The following is a 24259-nucleotide window of genomic DNA, read 5'->3' on the forward strand; positions in this document are numbered from 1 at the left end:
TCTGCCTGTCTTCCCTCTTGAAGCAACATTCATCAATTTTAAGGACCTTTGGCCTAAGCTTGTCCGAGACTGCCCCCTATTGGCCATCCTCTGTGTTACTACTAAGGTACAACTGTTTTTTTTGGCCGAGGGAGACGGAGCTCTAAATGCATGCAATGGTTTAACACTTAATGGTCTCCTGAATTTGGAGTGCAGCCTTTACTCCAGATTTCACGCTGGTGGTTCTTTTATGCCCACTGCTCTTTGGGTGGCAGTCTGCAATCGTAGACCAATCACAAGGGGTTACCACTATTAAAGTTTTGGTCGCATCCCGTTAGGCAGCTTTCATCCACTGGAGGGCCACCCAACTCCAGACTGCGGCAGGGAAAAGCACGGCCCCATTAATGCTTCTACCTTTCATTGAGAACTAGATGCTGGTCGCCATGCCTATCTTCGACTCGACTGTCTTTGGTTGCTTGTTTTGCTTTGCTCCCCTTCCATCAGAGCTGCAGTTTCTCGCACTGAAAGGGTATGTTTCAAATGGTGGGTTTCTTCCACGCACGAGATCCTTCTCAGTCTTCCACCTCTGACTCCCAAGTCCAAGTTATACGTGACTGCAGATGTTTTTGGTCTTGAATTAGGCATTTTGTTCAAGCAGTTACAAATTCGTTTCAGGTCAAAGCAAACGGGCATATGCGTGCGACCCTGGGGCTTTGTGGGATGGTTGGTGGTGGCGGGAGTGCGGGGGGAGGGAGAACTGCTCCCAGCACTGCCCATTGCCGGGATTATATTCTGCTGTGGTGTCCCCAGAGTTGAGCTTTGTTTGACTTCTATGGTGTGTGCAGTCTGCATATCATGGAGCGAAGATGACCCTAGAAGGTCAAGAATGTATCATGTGTATCCATTTAACTTAATTAGGAGTAAATCACAATAGACCTGCAGCTCTGCAAATGGTGCATTGCTGATAGAAAAATTTCCTGAGCATGGCCCTTGCAGTGAGTCATCAGTTTCTGCAGTAAGATCAATGAGCTTGGGTCGTGAATAGTGTTTCTTGCTGGACCGCTTGCAACCTTCAATCAACTGGCTTCAGGGACTCTCTCTCTCTCTCTCTCTCTCTCTTTATTCACTTCTGATGCAGAGGGATATTGAAGAGTGTTTGGAATTTAGTACGGTTTTGTGGCACGAGAATTATTAATGTTCTGCTCTGCTACTTGTTTAACCGTGCCATCGCTATCACATTGATTAATCTGTCTCTCCTTGTAAAACATGTTGCGAAACACCAAATACAACCAATTTTGACGCTTCATTTATTTGTTACAGAATGCAATTGCTAACGTGGGGAGGGGGAGCGGGGTGGAGGAGGAGGAAGAGTCAGAAGGGGATGATCAATCGGGTGGGCAGAGAAATTAAGTTGTCCCAACCAGAGTTTATGTTTAATTATTATTTGCCCCCTCTGTGCCCACCCACCGTCGCATGCTGATCTTCTCTACGGAACAATAAGGTTTCTTCCCTTCAAAAATCGAGCAGTGCCGTTAATCTCTCTAACCTGCAATCCATTTTCTGAAAGGTATCGATTCATCTCCTTTTAAAAGTATCACTTGACCCCAAATCAATGACCATCTCTGGGAGTCTGGTCTGTACATCCGCTATTGCGTCTGGGAAGGGACATTCAAAGCTTTGTCTCAGCTCTAATGAAAATAATGTTAGTTGCTCGAGCCTTTCTTCATAACGTCGTCCCCTGAGCTTTGTTCATTGTTCTATGAATCCTTTATAATGCACCTATATCTTTTTATTGAGGTAGGGCCCCAACTTGCAATACCATACTCCAGACCTGGTTTCCCCATTGATCTATACAGTATCAGGACAATGTGTTCTGATTGGTAACCCGATACACTCCCAGATGCATGGCAGTAATCTATCTGCTGTATTAGTAACTGCTTCACACTTGGCCAGATGCCTTCAGAGTGTGATCAATCATTACGCCCAAATCCTTTTCAACCTTGACCTCTGCCAGCAGAGACTTCTCTAATCTTTGGATGACTCGCTCCATATGTTTCATGTGTGCTGTTGACCTAAAGAGAAGCAGAAGGGCATTGGTTGAATTTAGGGTGTGTCCACGTTGGGTGACCTGTGAATGCCAATTTGTGATGTTTGTCAGTACACTGGACGTCTCCCACTGTCTGATATTCTTGTTTGATTTCACTTGACTTTATTCGGTTTGATATTTTTTTGTTAGAATCAGTTGCAGGGTGGGGGGAGGGAAGAGGCACCCTCCCTGAACATTAGCAGTGTCTCACTTTTAAGGGGAAACACTATGTATTCCCAAGGGGTTAGGCTTAGCTCCATCCATGGTTCCACCTGCTTTTGGTGAACTACAACTTGCATGTTACAGACTTGTTACCTGTTCATATTTGCATTAACTTAATACTTATTGACCTCAAAAATCCCCCGATATAACTGGTTCAGTTGAAGAAAGCAGGCTCGTTAGTCCAATAGGAAAGGGGGCAATACTAGATCCAGTTCCAGGAAGCACAGGAGTTGGAACGAAGTAGTATCGATAAACAAACATCGAGCATAACATAATTTGGTTCAATATAAAACATACACCATGATGGAATTGTCAATTATTTGAGGAAAAATTAAATGGCAATAGGATAAAAAGGGAACTAGCCCAGCTAAATTAAGGGAATACTGTAGATAAGATGGTTGGCAAAGAATGGGAAACATTCAAACATGAGATAATTAAGGCAAGATAAAGCAGAAGTTCCTTGGATGAGAAATTGACATTAAAATGAGGCTTAAAAAGGTATATGACATTTAAGGCTGCAAAATAAAATTGAGCAGAGTGCAAAATGTAGAGTTGAAATGAAAAAGATTAGAAAAGCTGAAGGACTGGCAGGTAACCTGAACTGCAGTGGTACAGGATTGTACAAACACAAGTAAAAGAATAGTTCAAGAAAAAGGAAGCCTTACGGCGAATGAGGGAATTGTGGGGATAATAAATGAGTACTTGGCCTTGATTTTTGTCAGAGAATGTGATGGCGGGGGGGTGAGGAGGGAGAGAGCGTGTGAAAGAGTGCAAGACCTGGAGCAATTGGATAGGATAATGATTGATAGGGTAGCAGTACTGAGAGTTTGTGGAAACCAGTGGAAAAGGCACTTGGCCATGGTGGCATGCATTGTGGAATACTGAGGCAAGTCAGAGGAAATAGCAGGGGATGCTCAGCTCAATCTTTTGAAGCATCCTTGGCTTTGTCCCCATTGGTGATATCCATCTTTTCCATAGTTGCTATTTCATTCCTTATCAATAAAGCAACTCCTCCATCGCTTTTTGTAGGTCTACTCTTGTGAAATACTTTATACCCTTCAGCTGTTTGGCATCTCAGAAACATGGCAGAGGATGTCCATAATACTAGATTGCATATATCTCTAACTCCAGTTCTTTGTTCCTGTTGCGCCTTGTATTTGTGTAAAATATTCATTTAGACGTTTGCCTAAAATTTTGATTTTTTTTTTTCCCTGCTACTTGGGTTTAACTTTTTTTGTTTGTTTTCTTGTCCCTCTCCTGTCTTATGCTAGCTTCAGTCCTCCCCCACTGCCCCATTTACCCTCTATCCAATCGCAATGGTAACAATCAGATTTATGTAAAGCCATCTCACATAAATAGCCTGTCCTTGAATTTGTCCCTAGAAAACTGAAACACTCCCCTCTACACCAAGGGCTCATTCCAAAGCTGCCGTTCCCAGCAGGAAGCGGCAGTTACAGGGACATGCCACGATGTAGGGGGCCTGCGATTTCACCAGGTACCCTCCTTGGGAGAGTGCGATTGTGAAATTGCCCATTCTGTCTCTCCACACATGTTGACCTATCTTATCTGTTTATCCAAATTGGTACTGACCATGCCTGCAGTGGAAGGATGGTGTTAGATGAAGTAGGGTAGGAGGAGGCTTATGTGGAACATAAACATCAGCAGTGGCCGGTTTCTGGGCTGTAAATTCCATGTTGTACCTAACTCAACAAACTACCTCTGAGCCCCTTCCAACTCATCTCTTTTACTGGTCCCTGTGTGAGCCACGATTTCTGGATGTTTTTCTTCCCCACCCGTCCTATTATTTTCCTTGCCCGGGCACCAGGGAGGTAATGCACCTTCAGGGACTTTCAGTCGTAGCTGCAAACAACGCAGTTTATCTCCCAGCAATGGAATCCCCAGTTATAACTCATACCAGTTTTGGGGTTTAGTGTTACGGGTTTCCATGGGTACCTCCTTGCTCCATGGTGTTGCGCTTGCCCTCCCTGTATCTCTGTCCTTATCCTCACCATAGATATCAAGAAATGTCTGTCGATTGGGATCTGGAAGAGGATATAGGTCAGGTATTTCCATTGGTAGTGTAATTTAGATTAGGTGGCTCAAGTAGTGTATTCCCACCCCCCCCCCCCCCATCCTCTCATTTCTCTCCTCTCCACTCTTCCATTTCTCCTTTCTCCCCACTTTGTTGCCTCTCTTCAAATGATAATGGAAAGGATTATCCCATCACCCCTGTGCTCACTGACCTACTTTGGCTCCTTGTTAAGCAACGCCTTGATTTCAAAATTCTCATCCTTGTTTACAAATCCCTCCATGGCCTTGCCCCTCCCTATCTCCAGCCTACTCCCAACCCCCCCCCCCCCCCGACCCCAAAAATGTTTGTGCTCCTCAAATTCTGCCCTCTTGAGCATCCCTGATTATAACTGCACAACCATCGGTGGCTGTGCCTTCAGCTGCCTAGGCCCCAAGTTCTGGAACACCCTCGCTAAACCTCTCTCCATCTTTTACCTCTTTTAAGACGCTCCTTAAAGCAAATGGTATTTTTATTACAAGAGGATTTGAGTATAAGAGTGAAGATGTCTTACTGCAATTATATAGGGCCCTGATGAGACTGTACCTGGAGTATTGTGTACAGTTTTGGTCTCCTTACCTAATGAAGGATGTACTTGCCATTGAGGGAGTGCAATGAAGGTTCACCAGACTGATTTCTGGGATGGGGGACTGTCCTTTGAGGAGAGATTGAGTAAACTAGGTCTCGAGTTTAGAAGAATGAGAGGTGATCTCATTGAAACAAACAAAATTCTTACAGGGCTTGACTGGGTAGATGCAGGGAAGATGTTTCCCCTGGCTAAGGAGCCTAGAACCAGGGGTCATAGTCTCAGAATAAGGGATCGGCCATTTTAGGATTGAGATGAGGAGCGACTTCTTCACTGAGGGTGGTGAATCTTTGAAATTCTCTACCCCAGAGGGCTGTGGAAGCTCAGTCGTTGGGTATATTCAAGACAAAGATCGATAGATATTTGGATATTAAGGCAATCAAAGAATATGGGGGTAGTGTGGGAAAGTGGAGTTGAGGTAGAAGATCAGCCATGATTTCAGGCTTGAGGGGCCGAATGGCCTACTCCTGCTCCTTCTGTTCTTAAAACCTACCTCTGACCAAGCTTTTGGTCATCTGCTGTAATTTCTTATTACTCGGTGTCATAAATTTATTCGTTGTATCTTGTAACACTCCTGTGAAGCGCCTTGGGATGTTTTACTGTGTTAAAGGCACTATATAAATACAAGTTGTTGTAGTCTATTGTTCCTGCTCTTTAACTAACTGGTGCCAAATTACTAAAACCACCTGGCTGGCGGAGTGCAAGGGCATGGCTCCCTAACACACACTACATGTGATGCCTCTATTTTTCTGCTTGTGTCGAAGTACACCTAAAGCATTCTCAAGACTGCTCACCCATTCATTATAGTGTGTTGAAATCTATGTAATTTTAAATTGCCACAGAAGCCTTTGATGTCTTTGGAATGACTCCTCCCTTCCAACTGCTGCAATATCTGACTGCCAGAGAGGGGTAGCATCTTTCACTATTGCTGCTGTCACAGTGAAGAGCTGTTGGAATCGGCAAGAAAATGGCCGTAAATAATAACCCAACTTTAATCCCGATAGGCTAAATATTAGGAGGTATACAGACCAGCGACAGACTCAAAGCAGCGAAATTCTACTGTTCGAATGCTTTTTAAAAACAAAATGTAGTTACCATCATTAAGTTTTAATGTAGCTTGTAATAGGTAACAGAACTGCTGAAAGCAAGAAAGCTGCAAGTGCACAATAAGGTTGATGTAGGGACTATTGGATTTTTACAGGCAGAGAAGACTCCCTGTTTGAAACAGTGGCAGATGCAAGCCTACGGGGAGTGCAAGTAGTATCATCTATTCATATGGCCACTTATGACCAGTTGCTCTCTGGCTCTCTTTTTCCAAAAAGCTATAGACTGAAGATCATTTGATGCCCCTCCGCAATGGAAGCACAGCATCCGTGTACCGACTGGGCTGTGATAACCCTAACAGTTAGTAAGAAGAGGGAAAGGAATGAGATGGTGTAAACTGAAAATAATTCCGGAAAGAATTGAAGGGGAGATTAGAAGAAATGTTTTTGGAGGTTTTGTTTTTTTTAAAATTCTACTGCAAATGATTGTCAAAGCAGAGCCCATAAACTCTCAAGTGATTTGGATAGTTGCTTGAAAGGAAGGAATATTTAAGGTGTAGGAAACATGCAGCAGAATGGATTAGACAATGTGGTTTGTGCACACAATGGATGAATGGCTGGTGTCTGTGACGCAACCCTCCAGATTTATTGGCTCACTTTACCATCTGCACCAAGCTAAATTTGTGAGTGTGCATAATTTTTTAATGGCTCAATGCTAATTTTGTATGACTTGTGCCGAGTTACTCCTGAGCACTCTCAGACCTGCGCATGGAACAGTGATGAAAAACAAAGCCAATTTCTGCAGGTTTGACGGCATGATTTCAGAGACGGCTCGTTGCTCTGCAGGGCTGTGCTATTTTCACACTGGTGTAATTAGACCCTTCCTATTGATTTTGGTTTGGAGATGCGGCTCCTTGTCAAGGTCACTGCAGAGCTTCCGTCATTGGTTTGCTACCAGGAATTGTGTGCTGAAATCTTTAGACGGCAGCTTTCTGTAAATGTCTCCACTTTTGCTGTCTGCATCCACTGTCCCTGTTGTATCATATATGGACTCGTCGTGCAGTCAGTCGAACAAGCCATGATATTTGCAGGTTTCGGTTGCTTGAAAAGTTGGATCTTTAATGAATTACTGCACTGACCAGATGAATAGCCATCATGTGTCTTAAGCTTCTAATTTATGGTGAGAATTAGATTAGAGTCCTTGTCCTCATCAGCCATCCTATTAACTGGAATCTCCAATTCAGGTGAGTGAGCAGAAAGCGAAGGATGGGGTGAGTGGAAGTTATTCAGAACAAAAAGTCATAGTGAGCAATGGGACACAGTTGGTACTGCTGTTGTTTACTGAACAATATGAATGGGTCTTGGGAACTGAGGGAACAATCTTGAGAGCCAATACTCAAAATAAGGAGGACAAAGCCGCACCAACTTCATGTCGGGGAGAATGAAGTTGTGCTACGGTTTGTAATATTTGTGTCTTTTGCTGTGGTTATAAAGTGCAAATGCACTTTTTCAGTAAATGCACTGCTTGGTTAGTATATGGGCTCGAACTTTGATGTCGTCATCTGTAGAATTGCATACACCAAATAGAACATATTTGTTCATTTCTACAACTAAGTGTATTTGGTTTAACATTTTCAGCGATTATACCCGAGACCGAAGAATGCTACGTGCTTTCATTTTATGACTCCTGTATTCTCTGTTTCAGGTCTCCGAGGCCTAATAAACCTAGGGAACACCTGCTTCATGAACTGCATTGTCCAGGCACTTACCCACACTCCACTACTCCGGGACTTTTTCCTTTCTGACCGACACAAATGTGAAATGCAGAGTCCCAATTGCTGTCTGGTCTGTGAAATGTCTAGGCTATTTCAGGAGGTGAGTGGTTATCGGCAAAGTCATGCGGCAACCGTTGAATGCAGTGCAAGGTACTGTTCGCACTTCGAGCTCCCAAACTACCACAAACGCAGTGTATTCTTGAACTCGAGGTGTCACACTGCTTCTGGAGGATGCAAAGTATTTATCTTAGCAGAGGGGGGCCTGAATTAGTTATCACCTCCAATTCTAATTATAAATATCAATTGGGAGAAAAGAAAATGTTAATGAATATTTCATTTTGCCAACAGTCATGTTTGCTTAATATTCAAGATGCTAAATTGTTTTATTTCCAGTCTCTCTACAGTTAAACATGTTTCATTAAATGTGTGAACTTTTTGTACAGGTATTTTTCCTGCTCTAAACTGAAGCTCTCTTCTATGAACTTCCAATTCTGAGAAGGCAACCCAAGATGATAGGGCTTGCACACAGTCACTGGTGTATTTGAATTAATTACTGTCTGTTTCAAGCATTAGTCGCTGACTTTTACTACAGTTGACTCCACTATACCTGTACCATCAACTAACATATGGCAGGCATGGCATCGCGTCCAAAACTCACTGAATAAACCCCGTTCCACTGACCATTACAGTGGTTGGGTTTAAAATGCCTTTTTGTTGCTATTGTGCACATTTATTACACTAAAAAAAATTAGCTGTGGACATTTTTCTCTGTTAAACAAAGAATCTCTTCCTGATGCATTTAACTCATCCAATCTCTCTCTTTCAGATGCCGATAGATCTGTTTCCAGCATTTTCTGTTTTGATTTGTTTCCAGCGTCAAGTTTCTCCCCCTCCCCCCGGCCTTATCTTGCTTTTTTAAATTCCAGTATGCCCTGGGTTATATTTCAAAGCCATACAAAGTTCCTCGTACATTTGTTTTAACTCATATTTTTCCTATGCAAAGCATCAATCATCTTCAGAGCTTCTTTTATCAACAGAAAAGCCACTCCCTGAATTGCGTTGAGCTCTGTCCAATCACAGCTGGGGACAGAAGTGTCTCCCTTATAAGGCACCTGATTCTCTTTTTCAAATCTGTTTAAAGTATAAAAGGTTTTTCATTTTCTGTGATGCAGTCTTGTTTCTTCCTTCCTTTCAAGCACTTGAAGCCAGTATAAAATCTGCAAAAACAAGCAGGATACAAAAAGAAATGCCAATCTCATTTGCACCAAGCTAATGCTGTACTACTGGAGTCTGGGAGAATTTCCTTTATAGCTCGTCAGCTTTTGAATTTTTTTTTAAAGAGACTGCCCATGGTGTCACTATTTTCACAAGAGAACACTGGTTCATGTGTATGGACCCATTCTCCAAATCTTGTGAAAATGAAGCATTTCATCTCCTCACAATGCAGCCTGCCATCTGGTCACTGAGGTTTCAACTCAGCTCTGAGTGTGTCTGCAACAGCTGATTACAGATGGAGTTCTTTGTCAGAGGATTCTTGATGTTCTGCCCCAAACATCTTTTTAAATGTCTGCTTTGCATCGTCGGCTGAGTAGAACACACAACTAACTGCAAGCACATTCAGCAGAGCTAAGTCCATTCGATCCAAGAGTGCTGATTCATGTACCTCCAACAGTGTTTGATTTTAAACAACTACCTTGTACAGTAAAGTACGTTTCCATTTTCTCGTCTAACAGAAATGTTTATTTTCCTTTTTTGTACAGTTTTACTCTGGGTACCGATCTCCACATATTCCATATAGGTTACTGCATCTGGTGTGGACGCATGCACGGCATTTAGCAGGGTACGAGCAGCAGGATGCACATGAGTTTCTGATCGCTGCACTCGATGTTCTACATAGGCACTGCAAAGGTATGGACTGATGAGATTGAACTCACTCAAAACCAAGGCCTTCATTGGCCATGAAACGTTCACAATACCGTGGAGTTGCAACCTCTCCCCCAGCTGTGGATTTGACCTCCTCTGTGCTCCCCATATATTCTATTTTTATGTCTATATTTTGTTTATATATTTAATTCCACCCTCCCCAAAAATCATGGGGTTAAACAAAAATGGCTAGAGAGAGGCTTCCCCTCCCCTGTGGCGAAAGTCATGGAGCCTCGTAGAATCAGATGGCTTGGTGAACTTTACCAGGGCAAAAAAAAAAGTTGGTGGTTGTCCCTAGATCAAAGTGCCCTGCTCCACCAACTCCAACTACTATCCCAGAGGACTTCAGTGTGAGCTGTGGAGAGCACTTTACTGTGTTTCTTTGTCCTTGTGATAAAGGCCAGTTCTGTCCTCCTTTCTTCAAAGTTACATTCTGTATTCAGTGATTTATTTGGGTAAACTCTTTTTAATATGAGGGCTTAAACAATTGGTGCGAGAGAAAGAATTAAAGCTGAAGGCTTGGCCGCCCATGATTGGGCGAAGGAAGTGGAGGATGCACAAGAGGCCAGAGTTGGAGCAATGCAGATTCCCTGAAGGGTTGCAGGAGTTGAGGTAAGGAGCAGTGAAGCCATGGAGGGTTTTGAACACCAGGAATATTTATAGTCAGACAACCAAAATTTCAACTGCAATTTTTCTGTATTGGATGATAGCATCCATTTGCAAATCCTGTACTCGTGTACAGTCCACTGGATGGAAGGATAGTAATGTTGAGTTCTATCACCGAGTTGTGGAATGTGAGAGTAATGTTGACTGAAACCGCTAGATACTGCCACAGAGCCGTATTCTACTTACTACTTACTACAACTTGAACAAAATCGTTCTGTTTAGTTATGGTACAAAATGAAATTATTTTAGGACTTCAGAAACAACTTACCCCAATCACACATTGTTGCCTGGCAGCAGAATGGACAGGCACGAAGAGAGCTTTAAACCTGCCCGACCGTCGAAGGCATTGTTTTCGGTCCCCACCACAAACTCCATTCCCTCGCCACTGACACTGTCCATCTTCCCAACTTCTGTCTGAGGCTGAAACATTCTGTTCGCAACCTTGGTCTCATATTTGACCCTGAATTAGCTTTCGACCACATATCTTACTACTAGGGGTTCCTTACTACTAGGGGATCAAGGGGTATGGCGAGAAAGCAGGAATCGGGTACTTAAGTTGCATGTTCAGCCATGAACTCATTGAATGGCGGTGCAGGCTAGAAGGGCCGAATGGCCTACTCCTGCACCTATTTTCTATGTTTCTATCCACAGCATAATTAAGACGACCTATTTCCACCACACATCTGAGCACTTGCCTCGGCTCATCCGCTGCTGAAGCCCTCATCTGTGCCTTTGTTACCTTTTAGACTTGACTATTCCAACGCACTCCTGGCTCGCCTCCCACATTCTACCCTGCATGAACTAGAGGTGTTCTAAAACTCGGCTGCCCGTGTCCCAACTCGCACCAAGTACTGCTCACTCATCACCCCTGTGCTCGCTGACCTACATTGGCTCCTGGTTAAGCAGTGCCTTGATTTCAAAATTATAAGCCTTGGTTTTCAAATCCCTACCTCGTCTCTCCCTATCTCTGTAATCTCCTTCAGCCCCACAACACTCCCACCCCCCCACCCCCCAAGATGTCTGTGCTTCTCTAATTCTGCCCTCTTGTGCATCCCTGATTATAATCGCTCAACTATTGGTGGCCGTGCCTTCCGTTGCCTAGGCCTTAAGCTCTGGAACTCCCTGCCTAAACCTCTCTGCCTTTTACCTCTTTCCTCCTTCAAGCCTCTCCTTAAAACCTACCTCTTTGAGCAAGCTTTTGGACACCTGCCCTAATTTCTCTGTGGCTCGATGTCAAATTTTTTGTCTCGTAATATTACTGTGAAGCGCCCTGGGACGTTTCACTACATTAAAGGTGCTATATAAATACAAGTTGTTGCTGACTGAACATCTCAGAAAACAACAGCAGAGGCCACTGCAGTATTGTGCAGCACTGACGGTGGACTGGTATTGGGCCAAGCTGTGCTTAAACAGACTTTTTTTCTTACAGCCACCTACACACCATTGAGTAAGTGCAGCTTTATAAAGCCAGAGCCAGCTTTTACTGTGGGTGGAAGTGTAGGTTGAGCCCAGGTTTGGATAAATGACATATCTACCTCTCAGAAATTCTGCAGTAAAGTTATGACTGACTTAGTAAAGAGGAGCTTGATCTTTCTAGAACTAAACCTGCCATATTCATCTGTGGGCTTATTATTACAGGACAGAGCTTACGATGTTTTATTAAAATGTGGGAGTTTAAATACAAATTCAAGCATTTCTCTTGCTCTAATTCCATGACTGATGGCACGGCATTGCTGGCACCTACAGTTTGTAGTCTCATTTACTGTATGCCACCTCCTCCCTAATATAACATAGTAAAGAATTATTAAAGGTGCTTCTGTCAATCCAAATTAAAAATGTCCTGATTTTCACCAGTACTTTGAAGCTTCCATTTTCAGGATGGTTCATCACACCTAATTTCAGAGAGCTGTCCATTCACAGCTGCCATGTTACGTTCCATTCACAGCTCCTCAGAAAATGAAACAATCTATGCCTGCATACAGCAAGACCTGGACGGCATTCAGACTTGGGCTGATAGGTGGCAAGTAAATTTTGCGCCACACAAGTGTCAGGCAATGACTATCTCCAACAACAAGTCTAACCATCTCCCAATGACATTCAGTGGCATTACCATCGCCAAATCCCCCACCATCAACATCCTGGGGGTCACCATGGACCAGAAACTGAACTGGACCAGCCACATAAATACTGTGGCAACAAGAGCGGATCAGAGGCTGGGTATTCTGGGTGGTTGTCTCACCACCTGACTCCCCAAAGCCTTTCCACCATCTACAAGGCACAAGTCACGAGTGTGGTGGAATACTCCACTTGCCTGGATGAGTGCAGCTCCAACAACACTCGAAGCTTAACACCATCCAGGACAAAGCAGCCCTCTTGATTTGGCACCCTATCCACCACCTTAAACACTCTCTCCCTCCACCACCGGCACACTGTGGCTACAGTGTGTACCATCTCTAAGATGCACTGTAGCAACTTGCCAAGGCTTTTTCGGCAGCACCTTCTAAACCCACGATCTGTACCACCTAGAGAGGTAAGGACAGCAGGCGCATGGAAACACCACCTGTCAGTTGCACATCATGCTGACTTGGAAATATATTGTCGCTGGGTCAAAATCCTGGAACTCCCTCCCTAACAGCACTGTGGGAGTACCTTCACCACACGGACTGCAGTGGTTCAGGAAGGCGGCTCACCACCTGCTTCTCGAGGGCAATTAGGGATGGGCAATAAATGCCAGCCATGTCAGCGACGCCCACACCCCAGACACATATTTTAAAAATTCACAATCCTCTATGAATTCCTTGACTTTATAAAAAAAAAAATTTGTAACTTTGTTTAATTCACAGCTGCTCTGTCTATTCAAGTTTAATGTGAAGGTTTATTTTTCTGTTGGGAATATTGACACAAGAACCCAGCAAGTCTGTTTTGCAGTGTAGTGATGGATTGCATGCTGATTCAATCCTTAACAGAAGGACAAATTTTGAGGCCAAATTTCACCAGTTTCTTTCTTTACTCAGAAAATGCTTCTCTGTAAATCAAAAATTCCTCCCCATGTATATTATCTTGTAGGACCAGCTTTACATATGGTTCTAAATTTCAGATGATGCAAAACAAGTACCCTGTATAACAATAGTCAGAATGGATTTTATAAAGTAACTGAACAAGGTTAATTTACAGCAGTTGTAGGTATTTCCTTCCCAAACTTTTTTCAGCCCAGGTACTGACAGGACTGCACAGACCCGCATAACTAAAATGTTGGGGAAAGAAACTTATCTTTCTGCAGCCCTAGTCATTTAGGTTGCCTAACACATTTGCTTCTGTGTGTATTACTAGCAGATTTCATGCCTAATGACCTTGGGGGTTTTTACCCCACCTTGCTCAATCCCTGCTATGGGTTCACTCCAATTGCAAGAGAACGATGAGCTTGTTCACCCCCACCCCCCACCCGCCTGTGTGAACTGATTGAACAATTCCGCTGTGAAGTCACAGCGATGGAGTGGGGTCAGCTGTTCTCTTTTTTAAAAAAAAATAACCCAGCCCATCAAGGAACCCACAGTTCCAGTCTTAACAGTTCTGCACTTCAATCCTAATGTGAATTGCAGGTAAACTGTAAGCGAGAACATTTGAAACATGGTAAGATATGCTAAATACAGGTTAATAAGGCACAGTACATCTTTCCAGCCAAAGAGTTGTCTTTATGACTCACCATCTACCCCACTAAGTTCTGTTGCTACACAAGGACAGCCCAAAGATGTGGCCACTGCACGCGTGTACATTACATACACACTAGTCCATCTTCCCAGTCGAGTAATTTGCTGGTAGCATCCTCTTGATTTGCCATCCTCTTTATTTGAGGACTATCAAAACCATGGATTGGATCATCCAAGCTCCGGTGCTTTGTCCTGAATCCTCTCCATATCCCTTGGATGGGATACTTCTGGTGGACCAAGTGGATCTGTAATCTTACTTCGGCTCTGGCTCTGAGACTCTGTGTTAAGGAGGGCGTAGCAGGACCAGCTCTTTAATTAGGTGCAAATTTTGCCCCAAAATGTCGCAGCTTCACTCATCTCCCGGAGGAGTGAAGTTGTGCTACTTTTTGTTTTTAATGTATAAAAAAAATTGCTCGGTTAAAAAATTAAATTTGACTGCATACAAAATAGAAATTTTTAGCTCCACTTTAGGGCAGGTATTTGGCCATTGGCCCTCAATGCTATCAGACCAGGCAGAAATGTTGGCAAATGTCACCCGTGCTGTTGCAAATCATGTTTTGCAATGACTGGTGAAAGTTCAGTAATTGTTTGGTTCTTTATGTGTGTTTTTAAGTTCTCGGTCTTTAAGTTCAGTCTCTGGAAGATTTCTCCAACGGGTTTTATCACACTTTATCTTTTTCTGTAGGTGACGATAATGGGAAGAAAGCCAGCAATCCAAACCACTGTAACTGCATTATTGACCAAATCTTCACTGGAGGACTGCAGTCTGACGTCACTTGCCAAGTCTGCCAGTAAGACAATTAGTGTTTGTTGTGGGTTTGTAATTGAAGCCTTGTTAAACCACCTGGAGCTGTGGAAGAAGAGAGTGGTGTATGGTGGTGATCACCTCTTCAGTTATAATTGGAGAGGGTTAGCAAAATTGTATCTGTAAATTTTTTTAAAGCACAAAAAAACAACTTGAATTATTAGAAGTTCATCTGAAGTCAGTGAACTGGTGGAAGCACGGAGACATCCTAAGTGAGTTTGATTTCTATTACAGATATGGGCTGGAGTCCTCAATTTGCATCACCCTCCTCCTATGCACTGTTTGCAGTACTGCGCTATTTTGGCTTGAACTCCTTTGCAAACTTTTCTGAAGCTAGTCACAGCAGTAATGTAGTAGTGCAAAATAATTAACTAGTGGTCAAACTGATAATTGGGGACAAACCTGACTAAAATAAAACAAAGCTGCAATTTTGCACAATGGTTTGAGCTAAAGATGTGCAATAAGGTGGACTTGGAAGTAAGCTCTTTAATGCTTTCCATTTATTAAAGAAATGCTGAGTTACAAGTCGGCCAAATATACTCCATTAAATCCGCAGCAGATACAGAGAGCTTTTGGGATCTTAGTCGTCATTTATAAATGAGCGAGGGACGAGACCATGGGCAACATGGAAATGGCAGAAACTCTGAACAAATATTTTGTATCAATCTTTACGGTAGGGGACATTAACAATATTCCGACAGTGGATAGTCAAGGGGCTATAGGGAGGGAGGAACTTATCACAATCACTAAAGAGGTGGTATTCAGTAAAATCATGGGACTAAAGGCAGGTAAATACCCTGGACCTGATGGCTTGCATCCTAGAGTCTTAAGAGAAGACGCGGCAGGGATTGTGGATGCATTGGTTGTAATTTACCAAAATTCCCTGGATTGGAAAACTGCAAATGTAATGCCCTGATTTTTTTTTTAAAAAAAGGAGGCAGACAAAAAGCAGGAAACTATAGACCAGTTAGCCTAACATCTGTGGTTGGGAAAATGTTGGAGTTCATTATTAAAGAAGCAGTAGCAGGACATTTGGAAAAGCAAAATTCGGTCAGGCAGAGTCAGCATGGATTTATGAAGGGGAAGTCATGTTTGACAAATTTACTGGAGTTCTTTGAGGATGTAATGAACAGGGTGGATAAAGAGGAACCAGTGGATGTGGTGTATTTGGACTTCCAGAAGGCATTTGACAAGGTACCCACATAAAAGGTTACTGCACAAGATAAAAGTTCACGGGATTGGGGGTAATATATTAGCATGGATAGAGGATTGGCTAACTAACAGAGAACAGTGTCGGGATAAATGGTTTATTCACTGGTTGGCAATCAGTAACTAGTGGGGTGCCGCAGGGATCAGTGCTGGGACCCCAACTATTTACGATCTGTATACGACTTGGAAGAAGGGACTGAGCGTAACGTAGCCAAGTTTGCTGATGATACAAAGATGGGAGGAAAAGCAATGTGTGAGGAGGACACACAAAATCTGCAAAAGGACATAGAGGGGCAAAGTGAGTGGGCAAAAATTTGGCAGATGGAGTATAATGTTGGAAAGTGTGAGGTCATGCACTTTGGCAGAAAAAAAAATCAAAAAGCAAGTTATTATTTAAATGGAGAAAGATTGCAAAGTGTCGCAGTACAGCGGAACCTGGGGGTACTTGTGCATGAAACACAAAAGGATAGTATGCAGATACAGCAAGTGATCAGAAAGGCCAATGGTATTTTGGCCTTTATTGCAAAGATGATGGAGTATAAAAGCAGGGAAGTCTTACTATAGCAATACAGGGTATTGGTGAGGCCACAGCTAGAATACTGCGTGCAGTTCTGATTTCCATATTTACGAAAGAATATACTTGCTTTGGAGGCAGTTCAGAGAAGGTTCACTAGGTTGATTCTGGGGATGAGGGGGTTGACGTATGAGGAAAGGTTGAGTAGGTTGGGCCTCTACTCATTGGAATTCAGAAGAATGAGAGGCGATCTTATTGAAACTTATAAGATTATGAGGGGCTTGACAAGGTGGTTGCAGAGAGGATTCTTCCACCTGATGGGGTAGACTAGAACTAGAGGGCATGATCTTAGAATAAGGGGCCACCATTTAAAACACAGATGAGGAGAAATTTCTTCTTTTAGGGTTGTAAATCTGTGGAATTTGTTGCCTCAGAGCTGTGGAAGCTGGGACATTGTCTATTTCTGTCTTAAATTTATTCAGTTTCTTAAACAATAAGGGGTTATGGGGAACGGGTGGGGAAGTGGACCAGAGTCCATGATCAAATCAGCCATGATCTTATTGAATGGCGGAGCAGGCTCGAGGAGCCGTATGGCCGACTTCTGTTTCTATTTCTTATGTTATGTTCTTTTAATTAAGTCATGGGCACATGGAATTAGGACTACTGCTTGTATGGAGGATAAACACCAACACAATCTGGTTGGGCTGAATTCCACTGTCTTTGTAGTAACATCTATGTAGCGGAAGATTATTGTTACTTCAGGGACAGACTGGATGTCATCTGACCACTGTGCACTGTTGTGACCATGTGCTAACTTTATTTCTCCAGTGGTGTCTCCACTACGATAGATCCTTTCTGGGACATCAGCCTGGACTTACCTGGGTCTTCCACGCCATTCTGGCCCTTGAGCCCAGGCTCTGATGGGAATGTTGTAAATGGAGAAAGCCATATGTCCTCTGGAACCACCACACTCACAGACTGTCTACGAAGGTACCTTCTGATGCTGGTTATCACTGTAGAGAGTTTGAGCTGTGTAGATATGTATAGCATTGAAGATGTGGTGTCTGTCTCTAGTGAAGTGTTTCAGTGCCACTGCAGAGATTTAATCTTAGACAATTATTTGTTGAATGGAATAAGCATTTAGCATGTGTGCCATTTTAAAATTCTTTTGTTATTGATAACAATTAAACCCTAAGTACTGGTTTAAATGGGTGGAGTGGAGACCCAATTCTGTCTGTCTCGCCTTGCTCTAAAAGCTCTTAACAGTCATTGGCTCATCTCTTTCCAATCTCTGTAACCTCCCCCAGCCTTACAATCCCCACTCTCTTTCGCTCTTCCCCCCCCCCCCCCCCCCCCTACTCCACTGCACACCATTTCTCTCTGACTGGCTTTTTGTTGACCCTACCATCGATGGCTGTGCCTTCAGATGTTTATGGCCTCCCATTCTGGAAATCCCTCAACCCCCCCTCTCCAAGACCCTCCTTAAAACCCACCCCTGTGACCAAACTTTTGGTCGCCTCTCCTAATAGTTCCAACTTTGGATTACACCTTCCTAAAAGTGCCTTGGGCAGTTTGTTGGTTGTTTGTCTGTTAACTGCTCTATATATAAACACCAGGTGATGGCTATACAAAAAGGAGGGTCAGAAAGAGATCATTGAACCAATACTCACTCTGTCCATGAGAACTCCCTCAATTTATTTTTGCTATTCTTCCTACATTTTATGAAAGTCACGACCATCTTCCGGCCATGAGCTCATCTCTGCTAATCCATTTCAGTCTTTATCCTTAAAGCTCCATATCTTGTACTCTTCCTTTCCTTTTTCTAGTTTAAATGTTTCTTAGATGAAGTTGGTAAGCTCTGGATCAATTTTCAAGTTATTCTGTTCTTCAGACAGTTGGTGCCTTCCCCAAGACCCATCGCAGCATTCACCAGCTAACATTCATTTCACACAAGTGCTGTTGTATGGGGAAAGGAGAATTAGTGGTTGTATCCCTGAAGAAATCAGCCATTGATCAATTTCCATTATCCAACTAGTACTGTTTCTTGTCTAACTTCCTTTTTATTATAAGGTGACTATGGCAGTCTACTAGTTAGGGTACTTAACTAGCAACCCAAAGGTCATGAGTTCAAATGCCACCGTAGCAAATTGTGAAATTGAATTCAATAAAATTTGGTAACTTGTGAGCTCGCACCAGAAAAAGTACCATTTAAAGTTGCTGGATTGTCTTTAAAAACCCAACTGGTTCACAAATCTCCTTCAGGGCAGGGAACCTGCACCCCTACCTGATGTGGTCTACACATGACTTCAGTCCCACACTGTGGTTGACTCTTCATGCCCTCAGAGCAACTAGGGATGGGCAATAAATCCTGTCTTACTAGTGTTACCCACATCCCAAGAACAATTTTCCTTGCATAGTAATGAGTATTAATCTGCATCTCACTAATTCTGTCCCCAGGTTTACAAGACCGGAGCATCTTGGAAGCAGTGCCAAAATAAAATGTAGTGGTTGTCATAGTTATCAAGAGTCAACAAAACAGCTTACAATGAAGAAACTTCCCATAGTGGCCTGTTTTCATCTCAAAGTAAGTTGCAGCTTCAGCGAATCTGGAAGAATTTACGTTGATGCCTGTGGATGCAAACAGTGTTCCACTATTCGCAGCTGGATTGTCACCAAGTGGAATAAATGTGTGTTTCAAAGACCTCACTTTGCCACTTAAAAATAAGATTGTTAAATGCAATTTAGTCTGTACTGAAAATGAGCTCAAACAAATTAGTAACACCCTCCACTAATCATTTGAGTTGTTTGTGTTCCTGTAGGAGTGAGTGGCTCAAAGTGAATATATGATTAAATGCATAGGACTTTCAGTCTATGTTGGAATGCACAGAGGCAGCGGCATTTTAGCTATTCATGGATGTGCCATACTTTATATTTAAAAAAAAATCTTTTTAAATGGGCGATCTGGTTCTAATAAAGGTGTTTTTTGATTTTGTTCATGGGATGTGGGTGTCGCTGGCAAGGCCAGCATTTGTTGCCCATCTCCAACTGGCCTTGAAGGTGGTGATGAGCCGCTGCCGTGAACCGCTGCAGTGTGTGTGGTGAAGGTGCTCCCACGGTGCTGTTGGGGGGTGTTGCTGGAGCTTCTCTCATCCAGGATTTTGACCCAGCAACAATGAAGTAACGCCGATATATTTCCAAGTCAGGACGACGTGTGACCGTGGAGCTGGTGGTGGTCCCATGTGTCTGCTGCCTTTGCTCTTCTAGGTGGTAGAGGTCGCAGGTTTGGGAAGTGCTGTCAAAAGAAGCCTTGGTGAGTTGCTGCAGTGCATCTTGTCGATGGTGCACACTGCAGCCACGGTACGTCAGTGGTGGAGGGAGTGAGGTGGTGGAGGGAGTGAGGTGCCAATGAAGCGGGCTGCTTTGTCCTGGATGATGTTGAGCTTCATGGGTGTTGTTGGAGCTTCTCTCCTCTAGGCAAGTGGCGATAATTCCATCACACTCCTGACTTGTGCCTTGTAGATGGTGGAAAGGCTTTGGGGAATTGGGAGGTGTAACACTCAGCGTAGAATACCCAGGCTCTGACCCGCTCTTGTAGCCATAGTATTTATCAAATAACTAGGGATTCAGGTGAGCGAAAATGTAAAAAGTCAAAGAAAAAAGAGAAGGCAATAGATCAAGGTAGCACCCGGGGAAATAAAAACCAGAGCGTGCCAGGAAGGGACAGAGTGTATAATAAACATAAAGGTGAATCAGAAAGTGAGATCAAAGCAGGAAAAAAATGGTTTTTCGGAAGGACAGCCAGAAAGGAGAAAGAGGTGGGGGTAGAACTGTTAATGAAGGATGAGATCAGTGCATTAGTGAGAAATGATATTGGCTTAGAGGATCAAAATGTTGAATCAGTTTGGGTGGAGATGAGGAATAATGGGATAAAGTCACTGGTGGACGCAGTCTATAGGCCTCCTAACAGTAGCGACACTATTGGATGGAGTATAAATCAAGAAATAATGGAGGCTTGTAATTTAAAAAAAAAAAGGCAATAATCATGGGTGATTTTAACCTTCATATTGATTGGACAAAGCAAATTGGCCAGGGAGCCTTGAGAAAGAGTTCATAGTGTATCCAGGATTGTTTCCTTGACCAGTACGTTGCGGAACCAACCAGGGAGCAGGCTATCCTCGATCTGGTACTGTGTAATGAGACAGGATTAATAAACGATCTCCTAGTAAAGGATCCTCTAGTTGGAGGGTGAGCAAGTTGGTTCTCAAACCAGTGTCCTAAGCTTAAATAAAGATATGAGGGCAGAGTTGGCTAAAGTGGACTGGAAAAATAGATTAAAATATGGGACGATTGATGAGCAGTGGCAAACATTTAAGGAGATATTTCATAACTCTCAAAATATATCCGAATGAGAAGGAAAGACTAAGAAAAGGGATAACCATCCAAAAATAAGGGATGGTATCAAATTGAAAACCAGGGCATACAATGTGGCCAAGACTCGTGGGCAGCCAGAGGATTGGGAAACTTTTAAAAGCCAGCAAAGAACGACTCAAAAAATGTGAAACAGAGGGAAGATAGATTATGAATAAAGTAGCGCAAAACATAAAAACAGTAAGAGTTTCTACAGGTACATAAAAAGGAAAAGAGTGGCTAAAGTAAATGTTGGTCCCCTGGAGGATGAGACTGGGGAATTAAGAATGGAGAACAGGGAAATGGAAACATTGAACAAATATTTTGTATCGATCTTCATGGTAGAAGACACTAAAAACATCCCAATCGTGGATAATCAAGGGGCTATCGGCAGGGAGGAACTTAATATAATCACTCTCACTACTGAAGAAGTACTCGTTAAAATAATGTGACTAAAGGTGGACAAATTCCCTGGACCTGATGGCTTACATCCCAGGGTTTTAAGAGGTGGCTGCAGAGATAGTGGATGCATTAAATGTAATCTATCAAAATTCCCTGGATTCTGGGGCGGTCCCAGCAGATTAGAAAACCGCAAATCTAACGCCCCTATTTAAAAAAGGAGGCAGACAAAAGGCAGGAAACTTAAACCAGTTAGCCTAACATCTGTCGTTGAGAAATGCTGGAGTCCATTATTAAGGAAGCACTCGTGGGATACTTGGAAAAGCATGATTCAATCAAGCAGAGTCAGCATATTTTTATGAAAGGGAAATAGTGTTTGACAAATTTGCTGGAGTTCTTTGATGATGTAACGAGCAGGGTGGATAAGGGGGAACCGGTGGATGTGGTGTATTTGGATTTTCCGAAGACATTCGATAAGGTGCCACGTAAAAGTTTACTGCACAAGATAAAAGTTCACAGGATTGGGGCTAATATATTAGCATGGCTAAAGGATTGGCTAACAGAAAAGACAGTCGGGTCATTTTCCGATTGGCAAACAGTGACTAGTGGAGGTGCCACAGGGATCGGTGCTGGGTCCTCAACTATTTACAATCTATATTAATGATTTGGATGAAGGGACTGAGTGCAATGTAGCCAGGTTTGCTGCTGATACAAAGATGGGTGGGAAAGCAAATTGTGAGGAGGACACACGAAATCTGCAAAGGGATATAGACAGGCTAAGTGAGTGGGCAAAAATTTGGCAGATGGAGTATAATGTGGGAAAATGTGAGGTTATCCACTTTGGCAGAAAAAATAGAAAAGCAAATTAGAATTTAAATGGAGAAAAATTGCAAAATGTTGCAGTACAGAGGGACCTGGGGGTCCTTGTGCATGAAACACAAAGTTAGTATGCAGGTACAGCAAGTAATCAGCAAGGCAAATGGAATATTGGCCTTTATTGCAAGGGAGATAGAGTTTAAAAGCAGGGTAGTCCTGCTACAACTGTACAGGGTATTGGTGAGGCCACACCTAGCATACAGTTTTGGTCTCCGTATTTAAGGAAGGATATACTTGCATTGGAGGCTGTGCAGAGAAGGTTCACTAGGTTGATTCCGGAGATAAGGGGATTGACTTATGAAGATAGGTTGGGCCTATACTCATTGGAGTTCAGAAGAATGAGAGGTGATCTTATTGAAACATATAAGGTAATGAGGGGAATGCAGAAAGGATATTTCCACTCATAGGGGGAACTAAAACTTGTCTCAGAATAAAGGGCCGCCCATTTAAAACTGAGATGAGGAGGAATTTTTTGAGGGTTGTAAATCTATGGAATTCTCTGCCCCAGAGAGCTGTGGAGGCTGGGTCAGTCAATATATTTAAGGCAGAGATAGACTTTTGAGTGATAAGGGAGTCGAGGGTTATGGGAAGTGGGCAGGGAAGTGGAGCTGAGTCCATGATCGGATCAGCCATGATCTTATTGAATGGCGGAACAGGCTCGATGGGCCAAATGGCCTACTCCTGCTCCTATTTCTTATGTTCTTATTTATGTGGCTGGTCCAGCTAAGTTCTGGTCAATGGTAACCCACTGGTGCCCCCCCCCCCCCCCAAGGACAGTGGGGGATTTGGGGATGGTATTCCTGTTTGAATGGCACAGGTGGTTAGTAGATTCTCTTGTTGGAGATAGTCATTGCCTGCCATTTGTGTGGCTCGAATGTTATTTGCCACTTATCAGCCCAAGACTGGATGTTGTCCAGATCTTGCTGAATTCAGGCACAGAATGGAAGCTGGCGATGCATTGATCCACTGAGTTATCAATAGAGTGGCAGTGGTTGTCTGCCATTGCTTTAGCCTGTGTTGGCCCAGTGTGATCGTGCTGTAACTGGTGTGCTTCTGAACTTAGTGCAGTTGACATGCTTTAGCTGGTGCAAGTGCCAACCCAGTCCCCCAGCACCGCTATTGCCAGTGTGCCTTGTGTCATTTTAACTGAAGTAATGCCATCCCCAGCCCCAGAAGGAAGTAATATCGGGTTCTTTTGGCTATAGAGTAAGAGTTGGGGGTGTTTGAAATTGGGTTTGTTGCTGGTAAGTGAACCAAACTGACACACTCGTTTTACTTGTGCAGCGGTTTGAACACTCGGCCAAGTTACGGCGAAAGATCACTACATACGTCTCCTTTCCACTGGAGCTGGATATGACTCCATTCATGGCTTCCAGGTACTTGTACCTTTTTATAAGTGTGTACAAAAGCATCACTAAGGTTAAAGGAAGAACAATGAGTGTTCAATTTATATATTGCCTTTATGTTCTCTGGATGTCTCGAAGCGCTTCAGCCAATGGAATACATTTGATGTGTTGTCCGTGTTATGCACAATAAAGTCTCTCAAAAAGCAATAAGATAAATGGTTTGGTGGTGTTGGTTAATGGGTGAATATTGGCCAGGACACCAGAAGAAGTCCCTGTTGTTTGGAAAAAGTGCCGTGGGATCTTTTACAACTACCTGAAAAGATACAGAGCCTCGGTTTAGCGTCTCATGCGAAAGACGGAACCTCTGACAGTGCTGCACTGGAGTGTCAGCCTGAGTGGGGCAACCTTGTGATTTGCAGACAAGAGAGCTGCTACTGAGCCAAACTGGTATTTAGTAAAGAAGTACTGATTAGGTAACACAAGTTTAGTGTTTAAAAGCCTGGAGATAGTAGAAGAGATGAGAATAAGGTGAGGAGTTTTGATTCCAACATAGATTTAGGGAAAAGGAAGTGTGTCTTTGGTACAGGAAGAATGAGAGAGTAAGGAGGAGCACTGATTAAGATAGAGGCAAGGAAGACGCAACAGAAT

General features: G+C 43.2%; 1 protein-coding gene across 3 annotated transcripts in view; it reads left to right on the top strand.

Annotated features, from left to right (window-relative positions):
• usp22 (ubiquitin specific peptidase 22) overlaps window positions 1-24259 on the top strand; it is a 114838-nt gene that overhangs the window by 80448 nt on the left and 10131 nt on the right. For all 3 annotated transcript variants that reach the window (XM_070901363.1, XM_070901362.1, XM_070901361.1), the window contains 6 exons: window positions 7690-7859; window positions 9520-9667; window positions 14741-14846; window positions 17412-17573; window positions 19041-19167; window positions 23550-23641. In XM_070901363.1, the coding sequence (XP_070757464.1) occupies window positions 7690-7859; window positions 9520-9667; window positions 14741-14846; window positions 17412-17573; window positions 19041-19167; window positions 23550-23641 (805 nt within the window). The remainder of the gene's footprint in view (window positions 1-7689; window positions 7860-9519; window positions 9668-14740; window positions 14847-17411; window positions 17574-19040; window positions 19168-23549; window positions 23642-24259) is intronic.

Source organism: Pristiophorus japonicus, chromosome 15 (assembly GCF_044704955.1).
Source record: "Pristiophorus japonicus isolate sPriJap1 chromosome 15, sPriJap1.hap1, whole genome shotgun sequence".
Taxonomy (NCBI): domain Eukaryota; kingdom Metazoa; phylum Chordata; class Chondrichthyes; family Pristiophoridae; genus Pristiophorus; species Pristiophorus japonicus.